Source organism: Megalobrama amblycephala, linkage group LG5, assembly GCF_018812025.1.
Source record: "Megalobrama amblycephala isolate DHTTF-2021 linkage group LG5, ASM1881202v1, whole genome shotgun sequence".
In the NCBI taxonomy this organism is placed as follows: domain Eukaryota; kingdom Metazoa; phylum Chordata; class Actinopteri; order Cypriniformes; family Xenocyprididae; genus Megalobrama; species Megalobrama amblycephala.
Genome location: NC_063048.1, coordinates 27805390 through 27826151, shown reverse-complemented (window position 1 = coordinate 27826151; position 20762 = coordinate 27805390). Strand labels below are relative to the sequence as shown.

General features: G+C 36.2%; 1 protein-coding gene across 9 annotated transcripts in view; it reads right to left on the bottom strand.

Moving 5' to 3' along the window:
* Positions 1–20762, bottom strand: part of smoc1 (SPARC related modular calcium binding 1) — a 64289-nt gene that overhangs the window by 26913 nt on the left and 16614 nt on the right. For 5 of the 9 annotated variants that reach the window (XM_048191601.1, XM_048191603.1, XM_048191600.1 and 2 more), the window contains exons 4-9: positions 16619–16731; positions 16097–16196; positions 9484–9534; positions 8249–8296; positions 2922–3011; positions 2735–2815 (exon numbers count right to left, since the gene is read on the bottom strand). In XM_048191601.1, coding sequence (XP_048047558.1) covers positions 2735–2815; positions 2922–3011; positions 8249–8296; positions 9484–9534; positions 16097–16196; positions 16619–16731 — 483 coding nt within the window. The remainder of the gene's footprint in view (positions 1–2734; positions 2816–2921; positions 3012–8248; positions 8297–9483; positions 9535–16096; positions 16197–16618; positions 16732–20762) is intronic. The other 4 variants (XM_048191605.1, XM_048191606.1, XM_048191607.1 and 1 more) reach the window with 4 other exon arrangements.

Here is a 20762-nt window from a genome sequence, read left to right as displayed (position 1 = left end):
TGAGCTTGTGGTATCACGGTAACTCTATATATTCATTTTTTTTTTTTTTTTTTTTGCCAAGTATCTATAACAGCACTTGAACCAGAAGGAAGCTTCGTATACCGTAGCTAGTCCAAACCTGTAATGCGACTACTAACCCCAAATCTTAGGGGACACTACGATAATTATGCTTGTTCTGTTTCATGGGGACCACAACCACAATTACCATAGAAACACACAATTTACCTCACCTTAGATGAGCATGTTCACTGTTAATGCTGCACGAGTTGATGTGTGAAAGATCTAACTGATGCATACCACCCACAATGCACTGAGATGGAAACTTGGCTTTCTCCGAGATTTACGTTAGCAGCAAAAGCAACATCTCAGTGTTTCAATTTACTTCAGATCCCACACACGCTCCCATGAGCAGCAACGGTGGAGCCTGATGCCAACTCCGTCACTTCTGTATCAAAAGCACCCCTGTGATGACCATGGATCTGCAATTCTTGTTGGAGTCTTGATGTGCAACAGATGCTAATTGGTCACAGCAGGAGACTCTGAAGTGTTCCAAAGACTTGTCGGTGTAGATATACAACTTGTCTGCTCAAGGTAAGTGTTTCCTTCAACACAGAATATTTTGTCAAATTTTTGTCAATTTTTCTCTTGTAAAATAAATAGATTATTTTTTCAATGTTTACCAATTATAGACCACGTAGCCAAAAAGCATACAAGGGAACACCATAACTACCTATAGATGCTTTGACGTATACACACACACACACACACACACACACACACACACACGCACACACACACACACACACACACCCACACACAATGTGTTTCCATGCTTTATGGGGATTTTCCATAGACACAATGATTTTTATAGCATACAAACTGTATATTATATACCCTAAACTAAACCTACCCATTACAGAAAACTTTCTGCATTTTTACATTTTCAAAAAAACATAATTTAGTTTGATTCATAAGCTATTATCCTCATGGGGACTTAAAAAAAAAGAGTCAATTTTGTCCCCATAAAGTAGAGTATACCTGAACCACACACACACATACACACATCTCTGCCCTCATTCAGTCTGCTCTCTTCCTGTGCTACAAAATTTCAGATTTCCCTACCTCTCAACTGCACTGCCCAAAAACCTCACAGAGCTTGACGGAGTTGACTGAGCATGCCCAGAGGGTGCTCGACTCATTTGAAGGAAATTGTAAAGGAGACACAGAAAGCTAAACAAATTACACAGAGGAGAGCTGAGACAAACAGAGAAAGAGGGGCGCCATAATTCTAGCGGTTTTAGGTTTCTCGTCCCTGGACATGCTGAATATTAAATCTAAGACAGGAACAGAAATGTTGCACAATCAAGTTCGCTTGAATATACCAACTTGGACGCTGCAATAATGATGCTTTGAAATATTTTTATAGTATTGTGAAGGCTAGCCATCAGACTTATGTGTCAGCACAAAGCTCCGCTTGAAAATGTGTGTTTTTGGTCATTATGGGGTTAGATTCACGCCTAAAGTATTGTGCTCACAGATCAAAAAATAATAAGCGTGAATCAAAAATTTAAAAACACATGTAAAAATATATAACACAAATTTGTTATATAAAAAAAGATTAGGGTTGGAGGGTCTGCACTTGCCCATCCATGTCATAGAAATATTAATTTAAATGGCCAGAAGGTGGCGGAAAGTTACTGTCTTTATGAGTGAGTCTTTCATTTAAACGTCTTGTTCAAATCGGGAATACATTAACGAAACACTGCTGTGTTGCTCGGAGACGAGCGACGCTGTTCTGCTGTGGCTTTGTTTGATAGTCCTTTCATCAAAATTAACTTATTGCTATATTGATTTACACAACAGCTCAATAAACATTTGCAATCGCTCTAATATTGGGGAAACACTCTTGCTGGTGTGAAGGCTATTGCAAGCATAGGACAACAAGCAAGCATATATTATTATTATTGTATGAATACTAAAAATATCTAACAGTAATATAACAGGTAGACGAGCCAGGCGTGACGTTGTGAGGCTGGTGCATAGTGTCAGTTGCGTTTCGTGGTGCAAGTCCAGGTAGGCGCATTAAAGGTGAATATAACAGTGATGGATCGTCAGACAGGCACAACTGTGACAGGTTGTCGTTAGGATGGTGAATTTAACAGTAAAAGATTGTCCAGGTAGGTATATAGGCTGCAGGTACATATACAGAAAATGTAAGAGAGCACAAAGTACAGAGCAATAAAAGCAAGGAAAACAATTTTATAAGAACACATAAACACAAGTTTAAGATTTGTGCAATATAATTTTGAATGCGTTTAAAGTTCAGGCTTGTTATTTTTTAAAATGCGCTTTTAATTTTTCGATTCACGCTTATTATATTTTGATCCGTGACCACATTCTTTGCCATTCTGATCATTTTGCATTATTTTTTGTTTATTATAATTTTTCATTTTGCATTAGTTTGTGTTATATATTTTTACATGTGTTTTTAAATTATTATTTTTTATCCGTAACCGCAATACTATTGGCGGGAATCTAATCCCATAATTGCTGCTCTAAGAAGGAAAAATGGACTAAAAGGATTTTCTTTCCATTTATATCTGTTTTAAATCAAATCAGCTATTAACCATTAGACAGGTATGTCTATCGGACTGATAAAGTTAAAAAAAACGATATAGATAGACAGACAGACAGACAGACAGACATATTAATTGATTGATTGATTGAGTCTCACCTGGCTTCCTGCTGTTTGAACTGTTCTGTTTGTTCTCTTTGTACACCAGCTGCTTAATCCACAACGTGGGAGCTGTAATTTCTGTGGTGACACAACATTAAAATTGATTTGTACTTGAAAATCAGTCATATACATAAATACAAGACTCATGCTTGTGGTGCTTATTTAGCATGTGGTCCAAACTTACCGTCACCTTCTGGGACAACATGCGTCTCCATGGTTGGTGTGGGCTTGGAGCCATCATCTGGATTGAGGGTGAGAAAGAAACGGAAAGAGACTACCATTATTGAGGTTAATACAATCTACTCTCCACAACTGTTGAATGATTGGGATTTGCACATGGCCCGGCCAATAGCACAGAAAACAAAGTGGGTGAGGGATAGATGGTACAAAGAGAGAAAATACAAGTGAGAAAACACAGATAAATAAGAGTATTCATCCACTCAATAACACACACACACACACACACACACACACACACACACACACACACACACACACACACACACACACACACACACACACACATCAGAATGCATAAATTAGCTTTCATATGCATACTGTTGAGATAAATAGTAATAAAATTGTGTATAAAAAGGCAACTGTAGATTATTTAACACACTTAGTCAAAATTGTCATGATAATTGAGAAATGTCAAACGTCCTACAGTACTTACCCACTTTTGTTCTATTGCATTCTGGCTGATTTCCTTGTGGCTCACTTCATTGTAGGCCGTGGCAGTGGAGGGGCCAAAGCCACAGTGCTAAAGCCACAATAATGTGGCAGTGTTCAAAGAATACATGTAGTGCACTGAACTGAATTACAGTCATTGTGACTTAGTAACTTTCCCTGTCCACTATTTTTGCATTTAAAGGGATAGTTCACCCCAAAATGAAAATTATTCCATGATTTACTCACCCTCAAGACATGTATATGACTATCTTCTTTCAGACTAACACAATCGGAGTTATATAATAAAATATCCTGGCTCTTTAAAGCTTTGATGTTAGTGAATGGCGCTCCATTTGTCATAAAAGATATCCACACGGCTCCAGGGGGTTAATAAAGGCCTTCTATAGTGAGGCGATCAGTTTTTGTAAGAAAAATATACATATTTATATCTTTATAAACTAAATAACTAGCTTCTAGCAGACGGCATACGCAAATCGACCCCAAAAGAGTAATCTCTGACCTAAAGCGTGACACATTGACGAACACGGAAGAGAATAGAGCAAAACAAAACATCGGTCCTTAATTAGATGTCTAAAATGAAAACTTTTAAAGGTGCCCTCGAATGAAAAATTGAATTTATCTTGGCATAGTTAAATAACAAGAGTTCAGTACATGGAAATGACATACAGTGAGTCTCAAACTCCATTGTTTCCTCCTTCTTATATAAATCTCATTTGTTTAAAAGACCTCCGAAGAACAGGCGAATCTCAACATAACACCGACTGTTACGTAACAGTCGGGGGTACGCCCCCAATATTTGCATATGCCAGCCCATGTTCCCAACATTATGAAAGGCATTACACAAGGGCAGGCAGTAACGTCTGGAGCAGCACAGCCGAATCATCAGACTAGGTAAGCAAGCAAGAACAATAGCGAAAAATGGCAGATAGAGCAATAATAACTGTCATGATCCATGATATCATGATATTTTTAGTGATATTTGTAAACTGTCTGGGCGGGGAGCGTCAGCATTTAAAGGGGCCGCACAGCATAAATCGGCTCATATTTAATGATGCCTCAAAATAGGCAGTTAAAAAAATTAATTAAAAAAAATCCATGGGGTATTTTGAGCTGAAACTTCACAGACACATTCAGGGGACACCTTAGACTTAAATTACATCTTGTAAAAAAACGTTCGATGGCATCTTTAAAGAGAAATATCAGAGGATTTCAATATAAGAGAAGAGCAGCTTGAGTTTGTTGCCCAGCCCTATTAGTTTGAACCGTGAGAGGCGTCTAAGCTTACTCTACTTCCTACATCATACATTGTGTCAGAAGTTACTATTTTTCTAATTGCCATCAGCTGGAAGCTAGTTATTTTAGTTTATAAAGTTTTAAATTTTCTTACAAAAACCCATCGCTTCGCTTCAGAAGGCCTTTATTAACCCCCTGGAGTTGTATGGATTACTTTTATGATGGAGGGATGCACTCTTTTGGTCTTCAAAATCAGGAGCATCATTCCCTGCCATTATAAAGCTTGGAAGAGCCAGGATATTTTTTAATATAACTCAGATTGTGTTTGTCTTATAGAATATAGTGATATACATGTAGGATGGCTTGAAGGTGAGTAATTCATGGGATATTTTTTTTGGGTGAACTATCCCTTCATTGATCATTTCTGTGTTCTGCAAAAATAAGTATATGTTCTGAAAGTGAATTTTATTATTCTTTGTCTTTTATATAAACAAGGGTCATTTACAAAGATAACATAGGTAGTAATATGAATTATAAATTGTTAAAAGCCAATCCTTTTTTGTTGTTTGTTTTTAAAGACAAACATCTTTCAATGTGTGTCAGAGAATGTATCATTGACAACAATAGTGTCCAACACATTTGTTTTTGAAAAAAAAAAAAAAAAACAGCTTCGAGATTAAATTCACCATCACAGCATTTGATTCAAAGTAATTGAAAATTGAAGAAGAAAAAAAGTGCAAGACTGTGTTCGAAAATGTAGAATCACTACTGTGTTTTAGGCTTTACAGGATAGTTCAAACACAGAAATGTTTAAAAATATCTTGTTTTGTTCTTCAGAAAAAAAAAGAAATACAGGTGTGGAACAAAATAAGGGTAAGTAAATGATGACAGAAGTTTCATTTTTAGGTGAACTATCCATTTAATGCAGCATCACAGATTAAATAATGTTATGCATGTAGCAAGCTAGCTAGCTAAGGAGTGCTGACCTCCACTAGCCTGTTAAAAAAAAATACTACACTGAGTTCTACACAGTCAGATTTTTGCTAGTCTTTCGTTGGACCGCCCAAGAGGCCGTCTGACTGACATGCAGTGATGGGAATGATGGCATTATAAATAAACGGTGTTACTAACAGCTTTACTTTTTTCAGTAACGAGTAATCAAACAAATTACTTTTTCCCCCGTTACAACGGCATTACCGTTACTGACAAAAAAAAAAAATGCTGCGTTACTATAATTGAGCTCACTGAAGCGGTTTGTATCCGAGTAGGCTCTCTCTCAGTCATAAGACCTGCAACGTTTTTTCTCTGGTGTTTGTGTGTTGGACTAGTAGTTGTTCATTTAAGCCATTAGTTGACTAATCACATTTAGGATTTCTTAAATACTGGAGAGAATAAACCATAATAATGAGCGTTTATGTAATATAGGCTGTATCACTCAAGTGCACGCATAAAGCTTGCCATAAAGAACCGGCAAAAGTAATGATTATGAACGTGACAAAAACAGTAAGGAGACGTTTTAATTGTTTATTAATAAACTAATGTTTTCTGAATCCATGTCGGCTGCAAAGATGAAGTTGACTTTGATGACTCTCATCATCTCCATGGACGCGCTTAGAGAGAAAATGCACATTTCATTTGGATTACATAATCAGAGAGTAACCTATTTCTTTTTGTTTTGAATTATTTGTTTAAAAGTAGACATTTCAAGCTTTATATAGATATATTTCTCATGTCTGTGAGGCAAGCAGCCGCTGAGTTTCGGTTCATTTAGCCTATAAGATGCGCTCCAGTTCACGTGCAAGTGATCGCGCCTGCGCCATGATTAGATTGTCATGATTATATTTTCTGCTATATTTGCTTCTTGATGAAACATTGATTAAAATTAAGATAGAATTTTTACAAAACAAAATTCACTTCAGAGAAAGGCTTTCTACCAATCAAAACTTAATGAAGTGGTCAAAATCATGTCTGACCCACTCTATGTCTCCCGATATATTGCGCATCTTATGATGTATTCTATCTTACTCATGCTGTTCACTTTTCATAATCATTTAGATGAATTTAAAACATAACATTAAACAAATAATAATTTATTTTTAGACATTTAATATTGGGGGCATCCAAGTTAATTGACATTTGATTTTTTTTTTTTTTTTAAGTAATGCAACAGTTACTTTCCTTGGTAATTAGTTACTTTTATAATGATGTAACTCAGTTACTAACTCAGTTACTATTTGTGAGAAGTAACTAGTAACTATAACTTATTACTTTTTTAAAGTAATGTGCCCAACACTGCTGACATGTAAAGCAACAAATCAAAGTTTAGGGGCGTAAAAAATATATAAAGTCGATGTTCCTACAATAACAGACAGAGGTGCAACCAATAGATCATTCATTAAAGAACGTTGTGAAAAATTTACTACAACAATGGCAACAGTGAGTCGCCAAATTTCATTAAAAATCCAGTGTTTAGTTGACATGCTCATTGTGACAGTTGTAAACACAATGGCTTTTTTCTTCCACAAACGGGGTTTGGCATTTGGTTCGGCTTTATTTCCAACTGCCTCTCCCAGAAATCTTGTAGAATTCAACCAATCAGATAACGACTTTGAAACTCCGTTAGTGTTTTCCAATTTTCAGCCAATGTTCCAGTGGCATGACGTCTGAGGCTGAGACTAGACTTTCACAGACTAGCAGAGGCTAGTTAAGCTACCCGTTAGCTAACTACCTAGCTGAGTACATGTTATTTTGAAGCATTAAAGCCTAAACACAATAATGAAAAGATTCTTTATTTTTAACAAAATCTGACCTTATTGTAGGTCTTTCTCCAAAAGTTTATATGTCATTTATACTATCAAGAGTGTGAATGCCAGTGAACTCTATAGGGGTTGAGTGCAAAAGACTCACGTACAGTGGCACACAACCACAGTCCACCTGCTGGTGACATAAACATCTGTTGCACATGCACTTTGTCTCGAGTGCAGCCCAATTCAGAAGAGGTGAAACAAGATCTGAAAAAAAGGCAAACTCCATTCCGAAAACCCTACCACACATTCCCCAGCACAACCATCTCCCACCCCAGTGGTACAAACTAAAAACGCACTCTCAAACCCCTATACATCACCCTCGGGGCCTGTAAATGACAATCTGGCTTTCCTGAGTTAGGGCCCACAAAAGTAGGTGCCTGCCATTGCTGCTGTTAACATCTATATTAGCTGTTTGAGATTTCACTGCTGTAACAGAGCCCAGCCTTTGATGTGTGCTAAGTTCTTACACTGGCTGTTAAATGGAACAACTGGAATAGGTTTTCATCCTTTACGGCCCTAAGAGAAACTTAAGTCTGAAGTAAAAGCTTGACAAAGTTGAGTCAGAGTCAGGCCAAATGAACATGTCAGAGTAACATGAGGCAAAAGTTGACATCTATTTAAATGTGCTGAAACACATTTATTCTTACATACATAAATAAAAGGAGACATAAAACACAAAGTTTAGAGGCGTTGCAGTATGGCATCCTTCTGATTTGTTAGTTTTCAATATCTCTCATACATAAGTGCACGCACACTCACATTTCTGCGAAATTCAACTCACCTTTTCTGCCAGAGCTCGGAGGTCCTGGTGGCTTATCGGTTACTGACACTTTAAAGAGAGAGCAGAATGTTTACTCAACTTTTGCAATACAGTACAGTAACCAGTAACCTCACTTTGGAAGAACAGGTTAAATATGTCTAACTTGCACTTGTAGGAACACAGCATGCACTTTGGAAAGTCAGATACAAAAGAATACAAAATGTGAGTGACAACTGTAACACGCTATTTTACACAAATGGGAGAAACGGCTCAAGAAAAAAGTGAAAAGCCCCCCCAAAAATCAGACCACAACCACTAGATCACTCTGAAACCACATTTTTACTGCTAAATAAGTTGAAATGTTATTATCTGCAAATTAAGTTTCCTGTAATGTCAAACTCCATGTTATTCCAGGTGTTGGGGGCAATCATTCATTATGGATATGAAAAAAGAAATAAAACACACACACACACGCATGCATGCACGTACACGCACGCACACACACACACACACACACACACACAAATGTTTCCATGTTTTATGGAAACATGGAACCCTAAACTAACCCTAAACTTACCCCTACCCACCACAGAAAACTTTCTGCATTTTTACATTTAAAAAAAAATAAAAAATTCTGGATGATCTATAAAAAAAAAATAGTTTACCAGTACCACACTCACACCCACACGGAAAAATGGTTTGCACTGCTACATTCATTTATTTAGGTAGTGATAATCACCACATCCATTGTTACAATTATTATACATTATTATTATTATTATTATGATTATTACTGTTATTGAAAATAGCACTGTAGACATACCTTCCTGCAGAATATATTTCCAACCGTTTTTTCTAACGCAAATGTTTTGAGAACTTCTGTTTGGAATGGAACTACAGTGTGTTTTTCATGATTGAAGTCTTCTGTGTAGACATCAGTGTAAGGATAATTGATTACCTTGTTCTGTTGTGTTTGATTAATGTTAAAACAAAATTCTGCAGCAAGATAGATCTCCAGGATTGAATATCCATTAATAAAACACACTTTAATGTGACACAAAACAGATAAAATACAACGAGGATAGGATAGTTACTGACTGTATGCACAAACAATCAACAATCACATTGATCCAAATACGTGCAAATGCTCAGGATTAAAGGCATGCATAAATTCAAGATTAGACAGTCAAAAAATTAAAATGCTGGAGAGAAAGAGAACTTTGAACAAAAGGGCTATTTGGAATGAAATTTACTACCTGACAATCCACTTGTCCCAGCATGAGTTCCCATAAATTCACGGAAGTTTCCTGCAAACGTGTGCAAGACATTTCACTTAAGTGGTGATTCATGGGATTCACTCATTTCTGGGACAGGACTGGTCCATCTTTTGAGCATTCATAAAATGTAGAACTGTGAGCCAAGGTTGAAACAAGAGAATGCATCTGAGTGTGATATTATTGCAAAAAAAAAAAAAAAATTTACTGGTTAGCACCTCAATGTGAATCTATTACTTTTGAATAAAACAATAATACAATTATGGGATCTTATGCAGGACAACAAGCAGCAGGAAGAAAAGCTAGAAACACATTTGTTATTAAACAAGCATTAGATAGAAATACTTTCAACTATTCCAGCTAAATATGCATAGACAACTATAGCCTAAGTAAGCCTTTCATTCATTGATGCACTGAAGCTGTGTTCAGAACAGAATCTTGTTTACACTGAACACTGTCTATTATTTTTAAAAACTAGTATGTGAAATAGTATGCTAAACAATTCAAACATTAGTGAGCTAAAATGTCATTACCTAACAGCATATAGCAAGTGCCTTTCAGCCGTCATCCAAAAAATGTAAACATTTCCTCTGCAATTTAATCACATTTAGTGTAAACAATATTTTTTTAAAAAAAGAGAGTCAAATCAGATGTTATGGGATTTTTTTTTTTTTTTTGGTTATATAGAGTGCTGCAGGGATGACATATTTTTGTGGGCCAAAACTTTGAGATGAGTTAGTATTTTAGCTCTTCCTAAAGTCAGTGGGGCTTTTTGTATGGGTTTTTGTTTAAAGGTGCCATCGAATGTTTTTTTTACAAGATGTAATATAAGTCTAAGGTGTCCCCTGAATGTGTCTGTGAAGTTTCAGCTCAAAATACGCCATAGATTTTTTTTTTTTTTTATTTTTTTAACTGCCTATTTTGGGGCATAATTAGAAATGCGCCGATTCAGGTTGCGGCCCCTTTAAATCGTGCACTCTTTATAAAGTGTTCATCATTCATGCTGCATGCATGCGTCGGTTTATGTGAGTATTGTATTTATTTGGATGTTTACATTTGATTCTGAATGAGTTTGAGGCTGTGCTCCGTGGCTAACGGCTAATGCTACACTGTTGGAGAGATTTATAAAGAATGAAGTTGTGTTTATGAATTATAGAGACTGCAAGTGTTTAAAAATGAAAATAGCGACGGCTCTTGTCTCCGTGAATACAGTAAGAAACGATGGTAACTTTAACCACATTTAACAGTACATTAGCAACATGCTAACAAAACATTTAGAAAGACAATTTACAAATATCACTAAAAATATCATGTTATCATGGATCATGCCAGTTATTATTGCTCCATCTGCCATTTTTCGCTATTGCCCTTGCTTGCTTACTAGGGGTGTAACAATACATCGATATAGATCGATACATCGATCTAATGTCTAACGATCCGATGCATCGATGCAATACGTAAAAAATCGCTACCTGTGGGCTAATTATAGAGGCACCTTTGTTTTAACACTTCCACATTTTCACACAATATCAGTCTGCATTATCGCCAACGCGTGTATTCTCATTTAAACTACCTTTCAGAACTTGTGAAAGACACTCAGGACAGTTGCTGAAACTGTCACTGAAAGAATATGGTCAATAAACTCAAAATATCAAAATATTTATCGAATCGTATCATAATCGTATCGCAGAACTTTTGAGGTATCGGAAAATATCGAATCGCTGGCTATGAGAATCGATATTGTATCGAATCGTGATGAACTCTCCGATTTACACCCCTATTTCTTACCTAGTCTGATGATTCAGCTGTGCAGATCCAGACGTTAATACTGGCTGCCCTTGTGTAATGCCTTGAACATGGGCTGGCATATGCAAATATTGGGGGCGTACATATTAATAATCCCGACTGTTACGTAACAGTCGGTGTTATGTTGAGATTCGCCTGTTTTTCGGAGGTCTTTTAAACAAATGAGATTTACATAAGAAGGAGGAAGCAATGGAGTTTGAGACTCACTGTATGTCATTTCCATGTACTGAACTCTTGTTATTCAATGATGCCAAGGTAAATTCAATTTTTGATTCTAGGGCACCGTTAAAACTTTTACTTGTCTGGAAAAAATGCTGTTGCTAACAAGTTGCTAAATGGGACTACAGAGGTTGTAGGGACATTAAACTTCACCACATAGAACAGGTAAATTCATCTACCTACTAGTTCCAAATTTCAGGGAAAATATTTAATTATAATAATATTTATAATATAATTAATATTTTAATATTTTAAGAGTTGGTGGAAGTTTAGTGATTGTGACGCTAAAGTCATGTGACCATGGTGTAGTTTGTTTATAGCCTACATTTTGCTTTTTATTTCTGGCCTCTGTATTCAGGCTTAAAATTCATAAACGTTGTGTACATTTGTGAAGATTATTGTGATGAACAAAACGTGTAGGCAAAATTTTGTTTATCACAGAGTTGATTTTCCACAAGCCAGAGTTTTTTTTTTTTTTTTAGGCTGATACTAACTTCTAGGTTGGCCTACAAAAATATGTCATCATAGCAGCTCTCTATAAATTCCAGTTAATTTCTCGAACAGGAAATGGAATGTCAAGTCAAGTGCATGATATGATGTTTCACGCACCATGCCCTGTTGTATAGTATATATTTTGGCAAGTGTGGTAGTATCTGTTATTCCAATCATAAAGAAATGAATGTTGTAGTGTACTGTACACACTGCATACTGCAGAAGTAGTATGGTAGCATGCTATTCTATTCTCAGTCTGTTTCTCTGTGTTGCTAACAAATCATTGCTGTTTATTTGAGTGGCCCAATATAATAACAGTAAGAGTGTTCGACTTCGGCTGGATTTAACCGATCGGCGAGATCTGCCGCTTGCAATCAGGGGAGGAGTTGAAAACGGAGCCGTCAAGTCAGAGCCAAGTATTTGTCAAATACATAGACGTTTCAGATGTTTTCATGTAGCAACATGAACACTGCTTTTCATTCAATACTTTATGCACTGCTTAATACATCATCTGTATGTATAAGAATAAAGTTCAAAATTATTTTTAAAGGTCCCGTTCTTCGTGATCCCATGTTTCAAACTTTAGTTAGTGTGTAATGTTGTTGTTAGAGTATAAATAAAATCTGTAAAATTTTAAAGCTCAAAGTTCAATGCCAAGCGAGATATTTTATTTAACAGAAGTCGCCTACATCGAACGGCCAGTTTGGACTACATCCCTCTACTTCCTTCTTTAATGACGTCACTAAAACAGTTTTTTGACTAACCTCCGCCCACAGGAATACACAAGAGTTGCGTTTGTAGAGTGTGTTTGTCGCCATGTCGACGAAACGCTGTTATTTTCATCCTGCAGTCCAATCACCGGGTCTGATTCCGGCTCAAATTGATAGGGTAAAATTAAAGACATGTTTACAATAACACTGAGCGCATGCATCTCCACGTTATGGTAAGAGGCGTGACCTTTCCGGGCAAGGTGCGCTCAGAGCTGTCGAATCACAACACAGGAACCGCTGGCACAATCAGAACTCGTTACGTATTTCTGAAGGAGGGACTTCATAGAACAAGGAAGTCATCAGCCCGTTTTTATGACAGTGGAAACAGCGGTATACAGATAAGTAAATTATGTGAAAAATACTGTGTTTTTTTACACGCGAAACATGAACACGTTATATTGCACACTATAAACACAATCAAAGCTTCAAAAAACCACGAAAAACGGGACCTTTAAATACAAATAACGTGGGATGTATTTGTTTTATCATTTTTATTTTTTTATTATTACATGAAACTGTTGTAAAAACACAGAATGTGTAGCCGTAAAATTCCAGTCCTACCCGCCCTGCTCCGAGAGGGTCTCGAACCAATGTCATGGGAGGCTCTAACAAGGATGCTAAATACTGCAGTCTCTAGCGTCACTAGCTAGTGCGCCTCTTGAGATTAAAGGAAGTGAGGTTTACCTGCACAGCTCTCACCAGCTGGCCTCCGTTACATTCACCCCCCCTAAACCTCACTCCCATCTGGGTCACGGCACCAATGTAACCCCTCCGGTCCTACTCAGGAAGTGATGTTTACTTGCACAGCTCTCACTAGCTGTCCTCTGTTACAGCCGCTCTGGAGAAACTTTGCAGAATAAACCAGCTGACTACTCTCGAATCACTCTTGCATATGCAACAGTGACGTGGTGTCGGCGCCATCTCAAGTCAGACAGAATTTCTAACCGGCATGCACTGCTTCATGTTAGGCACTGTTCGGACTTTGCAGTGCCACATGAAGTTGAACAAACTTACTGACTCAACCAATGTCATAAATTTGAGATCAAAACAATAAATGTTCTGTCCCAATTCGCCTATTTATACTATGCACTAAAAGTTTATGTAACGGAGGCCAGCTAATAGTCGCTGTGTGAGTAAACCTCACTCCTCTGATCTCAAGAGATGCTCTAACCAGTGATGCTAGAGGTTGCAGCCTTTAGCCTCCTTGTTAGCGCATCCGACTCCCACGCCGGAGACCCAGGTTCGAAGCCCGTGTAGAGCGGGGAGAGCAGGATCTGGGTGAGGGGTTACATATACTGTTTTTGTGAAGAGAGAGTACGTACATTTGAGTGTGTAGTAGAATAGTAGGCAAGCTTTGGGACATTCTACTTCATCATAATTGCATCTTTAACATTATGTTCCTTAGTTAAGTGCATGCTCTCACTATGTAAACTGCCCCATCAATCATCATGTCACAGTTAAAATCCTCCAAATTAAATTTAATATAATTTCCTACTGTATCGGTCGGAGAGAAATGTAGTAGCATGCTGATCTGCCAGTCGCGGTTTTGCATAATAATGCATTTAAAAGTTAATGACCAAATGTATCATTATAAAAGTGCACAATGCTGTTGCAGATGACATATAATGTAGAGAACACCAAATAAATATCTTTTTGTCAGGTTAGATACTGATTATTAAACTCAAACTCCTTTATCTAAACCTCTCTACTTAACTGTCGGTCTCGCACATCTGTCATGTTTGCTGTTTTTTTTTAAAAAATTTTCTTCTTGTTTGTAGTTCTAATCAAATCCTTTTCCAACACGCAATGGGTTGTGGGAAATATTAGCTATTAAGGTGCATCCCAATTCGCGTACTTATGCACTATTCTATGACGTTTTTAAGTATAAATAGTGTGAGTAGTGCGTTCACACAGAAAATTCCAAAAAGAAAAAGTACACTTTAAATACCCGGATGATGCACTAAATTAACGGAAAAAACAAAGTGTGGAATGTTGGACACTTCGTGCATTCAACTGTCGCAGCTTTAATTACGTAGCGGAGGGGAAGGGAGGATCGGACTTTCGTTGTTAAATGACAAAATAACCTTATATAATTCACGCACTACATGGATGAGTGCATAGTGTATAAGTGTGTAGTGTGTAGTGTATAGTGCGTCATTTGGGACGCAACTTTAGAGTATGCATGGATCTGCACATCACATTCTAACCATGAATCTTTGAAAAACTTTGAAATACATTCTACGGTTTGGAACACACTAATTTTAATTTTCACGGATAATATGCAATTTGGGACGTAGTGAAAGTGCTAGGGAAATCTTTTTGGAAATTGTTTGGTAATTACATTTTGCAATTCTTTGCAGAAATGGTAAAAGTGTTAAGTAAACTTAAGGTAAAAGTATATTTTTGTACTTAAAAACATCCCAATATATTCATAATAATAAGAAACATATTTGAATAAAATGATTAATTATATGGAACAAGCAAAAATTCTCTGCAATGCACTACAGATGAACTGAACTGACAATGGTTGAAGGTACCATCCAGTAAACTAGTAGAAATGTAACATCAGGGTTAGGTATGCATGAGATGGCATGTAATCATAAAATGTCAAGACACACACACACACACACACACACACACACACACACACACACACACACACACACACACACACACACACAAAAAAGACTAGAACCAGGTGCTCCAATCATAATGTAATCCAGTTCTGGCAGGAGTTGGTGGTGTTATCTCCAACAGAACAATCAAGGCCATTAGAGCAAAGTGTTCCCATTCATTTATGAAGAGAAAAGCTCCCTCATTCCAAGCGTCCACTGAAAGCAGTTATACAATGAAAAGAGAACGAGAAAGCAATGATGGAGAAGAAGGAAAAATTGTAGAGAATGAAACAGATTAAGACAGAGATTGATTGAGTGTGAATCTGGAAAGCGACAGAAAGAGAGAAAAGCAGAAATGTAGAAACTGTAGAGAAGAGAAAAATGGATGAACTTTCGGAGTCTGCCTAAGTCCTCCAGGATATTATCCATCACCTCTCGGTTCCATGCACAAACACAGTAGAAGTAAACTAAACAGAGCGGTGGCTAGAGTTTAACATCACGCTGACTCCACCAAAACAAAGAGCACAATTTAAATCAAACAAAGTCTAATGGCTTTGAAAGTGATGGACTACAGGCGCAGCTTCTTGACCGAGGCACCTGATGGTTTAGCGGTTCTGCTTTTCAGCGCGACCTAAACACAAAGCGATAATCCAAGCAAACAGTCTAGAGATACTATCTGCATACATACAGTACCTGAACACACTGGCGTTTTGTTCTGGACAGAAGAGCCGCTGACTGGCTTGCCATCTGTCGTCACGCACCAGCAGTATCCTGTGAGGGTGTGACATTGGACCTGGAGGAGATACAGACGGATAGAGGTGAGAGGAAATTCCAGTAACTGCTCTTGTATCTCCTGGACGACCCGCACGAAACGTCCCGGCGCTTGCGCTGGGGGAATACAATTATTCAGAGTGAAAAACGACTCTCATAAACGATGAGGCATTAAAAGCTTAGGCGGACTGGATGATCGCTGTTTAACAAAGCAAAGGCGCAGGTGAAATAAAGGCTGCGAGTCTATAAATGCGATTTAATGTACACTTTCCATTCAAATTCCCTATGCGGCTGTGCTGATGAGAAACACAGGGAAGTGCATTTTTTTTGGAATCCTATCAAGGCTGGGGAAGATGTTAGAAGGCTAATTTGTCCACTTTGCTTAAGGATTCATCGATGTCAGAAGCAACATATTAAGTGTAGCCTTCCGGGACTCTGACAGACCTGGGCAAATGTTCCGTCGTCATTGCATTCTGGGATAAAAATGGATTCCTGTGGCCTCTTGGCCTGTTCCAGAGCCTGAATCCTCTCAGTCCGACATTTCGTCTGGCCCGCTTCTGCAATACAGATGCAAACATGCCTAATTATAAACTTGCCATACAATTATTGCTACACTTTTAGTATGTAATGGGTTTCATTTTGAGGGACTTTATTAATTTTAAGAAATTATTCCTTGAATTCACTATATGTTGCTTTGGAAAATATTATCTAGGAAATTAATAAATTGAATAATGTTGCTGAGTAAAAGGTATGGAAGAGGATTAGGGTCAAGCAATAAAAAATAAAACCATCTTGAGATTAAAGTTGTTAAATTTTGAGAAAAAAAGTCAAAATAAAATGTTGAGAATAAACTCGTTAAATTTACGAGAAAAAACGTGTAAAATTTCGAGAAAAAGGTCGAGATAAAATGTTGAGAATAAACTCATTAAATTACGAGAAAAAGTCGTTAAATTTCAAGAAAAAAGTCAAGATAAAATGTTGAGAATAAACTTGTTAAATTATGAGAAAAAAAATAGTTACATTTCGAGAAAAAAGTCGAGATAAAATGTTGAGAATAAAGTCATTAAATTACGAGAAAAAGTCATTAAATTACGAGAACAAATTCGTTAAATTATGAGAAAAATGTCGTTAAATTTCGAGAAAAAAGTCGAGATAAAATGTTGAGAATAAAGTCATTAAATTACGAGAAAAAGTCATTAAATTACGAGAACAAATTCGTTAAATTATGAGAAAAATGTCGTTCAATTTTGAGAAAAAAGTCGTTAAATTTCGAGAAAAAAGTTGAGACAAAATGTTGAGAATAAAGTCATTAAATTACGAGAAAAAAGTCATTAAATTACGAGAAAAAATTTGTTAAATTACGAGAACAAATTCGTTAAATAACGAGAATAAATTCGTTAATTTAATGACTTTATTCTCAACATTTTATCTCGACTTTTTTCTCGAAATTTAATGACATTTTTCTCATAATTAAACGAATTTGTTCTCGTAATTTAACAACTTTTTTCTTGTAATTTAATGACTTTATTCTCAACATTTTATCTCGACTTTTTTCTCAAAATTTAACAAGTTTTTTGTTCGTAATTTAACGAGCTTATTCTCAACATTTTATCTCGACTTTTTTCTTGAAATTTAACAAGTTTTTTCTCGTAATTTAATGAGTTTATTCTCAACATTTTATCTTGACTTTTTTTCTCGACAATTTAACGAGTTTTTTCTCGAAATTTAACAACTTTAATCTCGAGATGGTTTTATTTTTTTATTATTGCTTGGCCCTAATCCTCTTCCGTAAATAAGGGGTAAAATTCACACCAAACACACCAAACACACATACACATACAAACACACTCCCACACTTTTCCCATACATTTAGTGTACTCCCATGACTTTTCCAGTTGTTCATGATTACTAGATAGGGATTTTTAATAGAAATTTCACTGAGAAATTGCAATTATATTTAAGCACTAAGTAACTAGAGAAATGTATATTCCTGATAGGAATTTCCATGCCATGATCTTTTAAGATATCACTTGAGTTGATAGTTTAAGATATCACTTTTGAGTTTTTCAGGCCTGGAAATCACCAACTGAAATTGCTTGACCATGACCATGGAAATCCTAAAAACAATTAATAAGAGCATTTTTGAAGATATGATGATTAGAAAAGCAATCTCATTAAACAGCCTTCATTTATTTTTATTTTTATTTTTAGAAATTTTACTCACAAAGAGCAATTCTTTTTTAGATATATATAAATTTGCTGGATATTTCCATGACCATGGAAATTGTGAAAACAATTAACAGACAGATTTCTGAAAATAGGATTATTGGAAAAGCCATCTCATTCAATAGTCATCTAAAGAAGTCTCATCACTTGCGGTAAGAAATGCATCATGAAGATTCTTAATCTTGAAACATCATCTAAGCAAGGAAAATATGAGGTATTGAAATGGCAAAGCTGAGTGTCGTGTTCCAACATGTAGGCACTTTGTATGAATACAGAGAGTATTTAGTCATCCTGGTCAAATAAACAACACTTACAAGTTGGACCTCAGTGCTGGACTGAACCCAAGAAGTAGGGAGGCTAAAAACCATGTGATACCAGCAGATTATTTTAACTTTTAATCTATCCACAGTTTATTCCTAACATTCTTTGCATGATACATTCTTGAAGATATGAAATCAGACAGATGTAGGTTTAGCAAGCACACAAAGACAAATTGCAAATCTGCCCTATGCATGCTGGTGAGCAGATGCTCTTAAATCATCCATGATGCAGAAATGAGAAACACCTGTTGTATCTGTGAAGTCTGTGACCGATCGTCTTGAAGAGACAGGTGGGCTGCAGTCAGCCCCCGACAACACAAGTGCTAATTATACTGAGATATACAGAACAACCAAACTACAACACATCAGTTCTTAATCTGACCTTTTTATTGTAGAACATATAGAAACAAGCCTTCAGACAAATTATATATAATAATACAAATTATATATATAATATATTCACAATTCATTAAATTTACATATGTATCCAAACTCAAAAATCAATGCTTTACTGTCAAATGTACATTTCTATGGGACAAAATATGCAATATTTTTGGTAAATGTCTCTCTTTGTTAGTCTGGAGCCCTAATAAAGCTAACTTTCCATTCATTTTTAATTATCAATTTCCTATTTCAGTTTGCTAAAGAGTATTTTTGTTTGTAATGTATGAACTTTACGCTGAGTAAATAATGGTAAAGTTTCTATTTAGCTGTACACAACCTGAAATATCTAAAGAGAGTTTGTTAATAGACACCGATTAGTGTTTTTCCTAAAAACAGTGACGACAGCGATCATTCCTGTCACCTTTAACTGACAGTTTAACACGGTCCAGTCTAAGAAACTGATGATGCTGCAGGTTGACCTTGACTTAAAGCCAGTCAATCTGCCTTTCAGCATGTGAACACGGCCTGCAAAAACTTACATGCATACCATTGGGCATACACATTCCCTTGGTAGTTTGCTCTAATGCTCCAGGGACTGTATATTCTTTCTAGACTGACACACACACAGATGTGTTGATTTGAGATCAAGCCAACAACACATAAAAGACAAAACCGCATCCTAATTTGAAAAATGGTGAGGAATGTGAGGCTTAAGCTGCCGCAGCAGATTTAAACACATTAAGCTAAATGCTAAAGGTGTAATATATTATATGAGCAATATCACATGAGTAGGAGTGCGATATGGCTCGCTTCCTTCTGCCAGAAAGGAATCTCAAGTTGAGAGTTTAACAGATGAGCCCAAGCCTCTGTTACTAATTCGAAAATGTCACTTTAGAACTAGTAACGAAGGAATGCTGAATTGTTTCATTGAAGTTAAAAGCTATTATATGTAAAAGTATTGTGTAAAATATTATAAAGCTATATGCTAAAAATATTACATAGATTATTATGAGAAAGAGCTCAAACGGGCGAGCGTGATTACCTGCATCTGATCTGAAACAGCTTTAATTCTTCAGGTCAATCTCATATTAATAATACGCTGAGGAAAGCGATATCTTTGTCGCAGTATCCTTTCAATGGATATGGGTATTTCCCAAGACAACGCTGGTCAATTTTTTCAAAATTTGGTTGCATCTTACAAGATGTTGTTGAAAAAATAATGTCCTTACTTGCAACCTTGTTTCAGTCCCTTTTAATATAAAAGTATTTGCTACTGACTCACCCATAAAGATAGTCTCTTGTCGCTATCTAAAGGCATAACAATGTAACATGCACTAAAGCCAAAATCACCATCACTAACACATAGACTGTTACTCAATACCAAATACTATTTTTAAATACTAAAAAACTAATTTTATTCATATAAAATATTATTTATTGAACTGTAATATTTAATAACCAATAATAGTCATTCTAAAAGTTACTAAGCAATTCAGTCAAAAGTACATATACTGTGCTTTGATACAGAATTAAAGTTATATTAAAATATAAATTTATAAAACATTGACAAATCTGTTTGTTCTGAGACCAAAGATTGCCTGTTAGATATACCCAAAATGAATTATAGAGACTTTAGAGCTAGCGGCAGATTCCAGAAG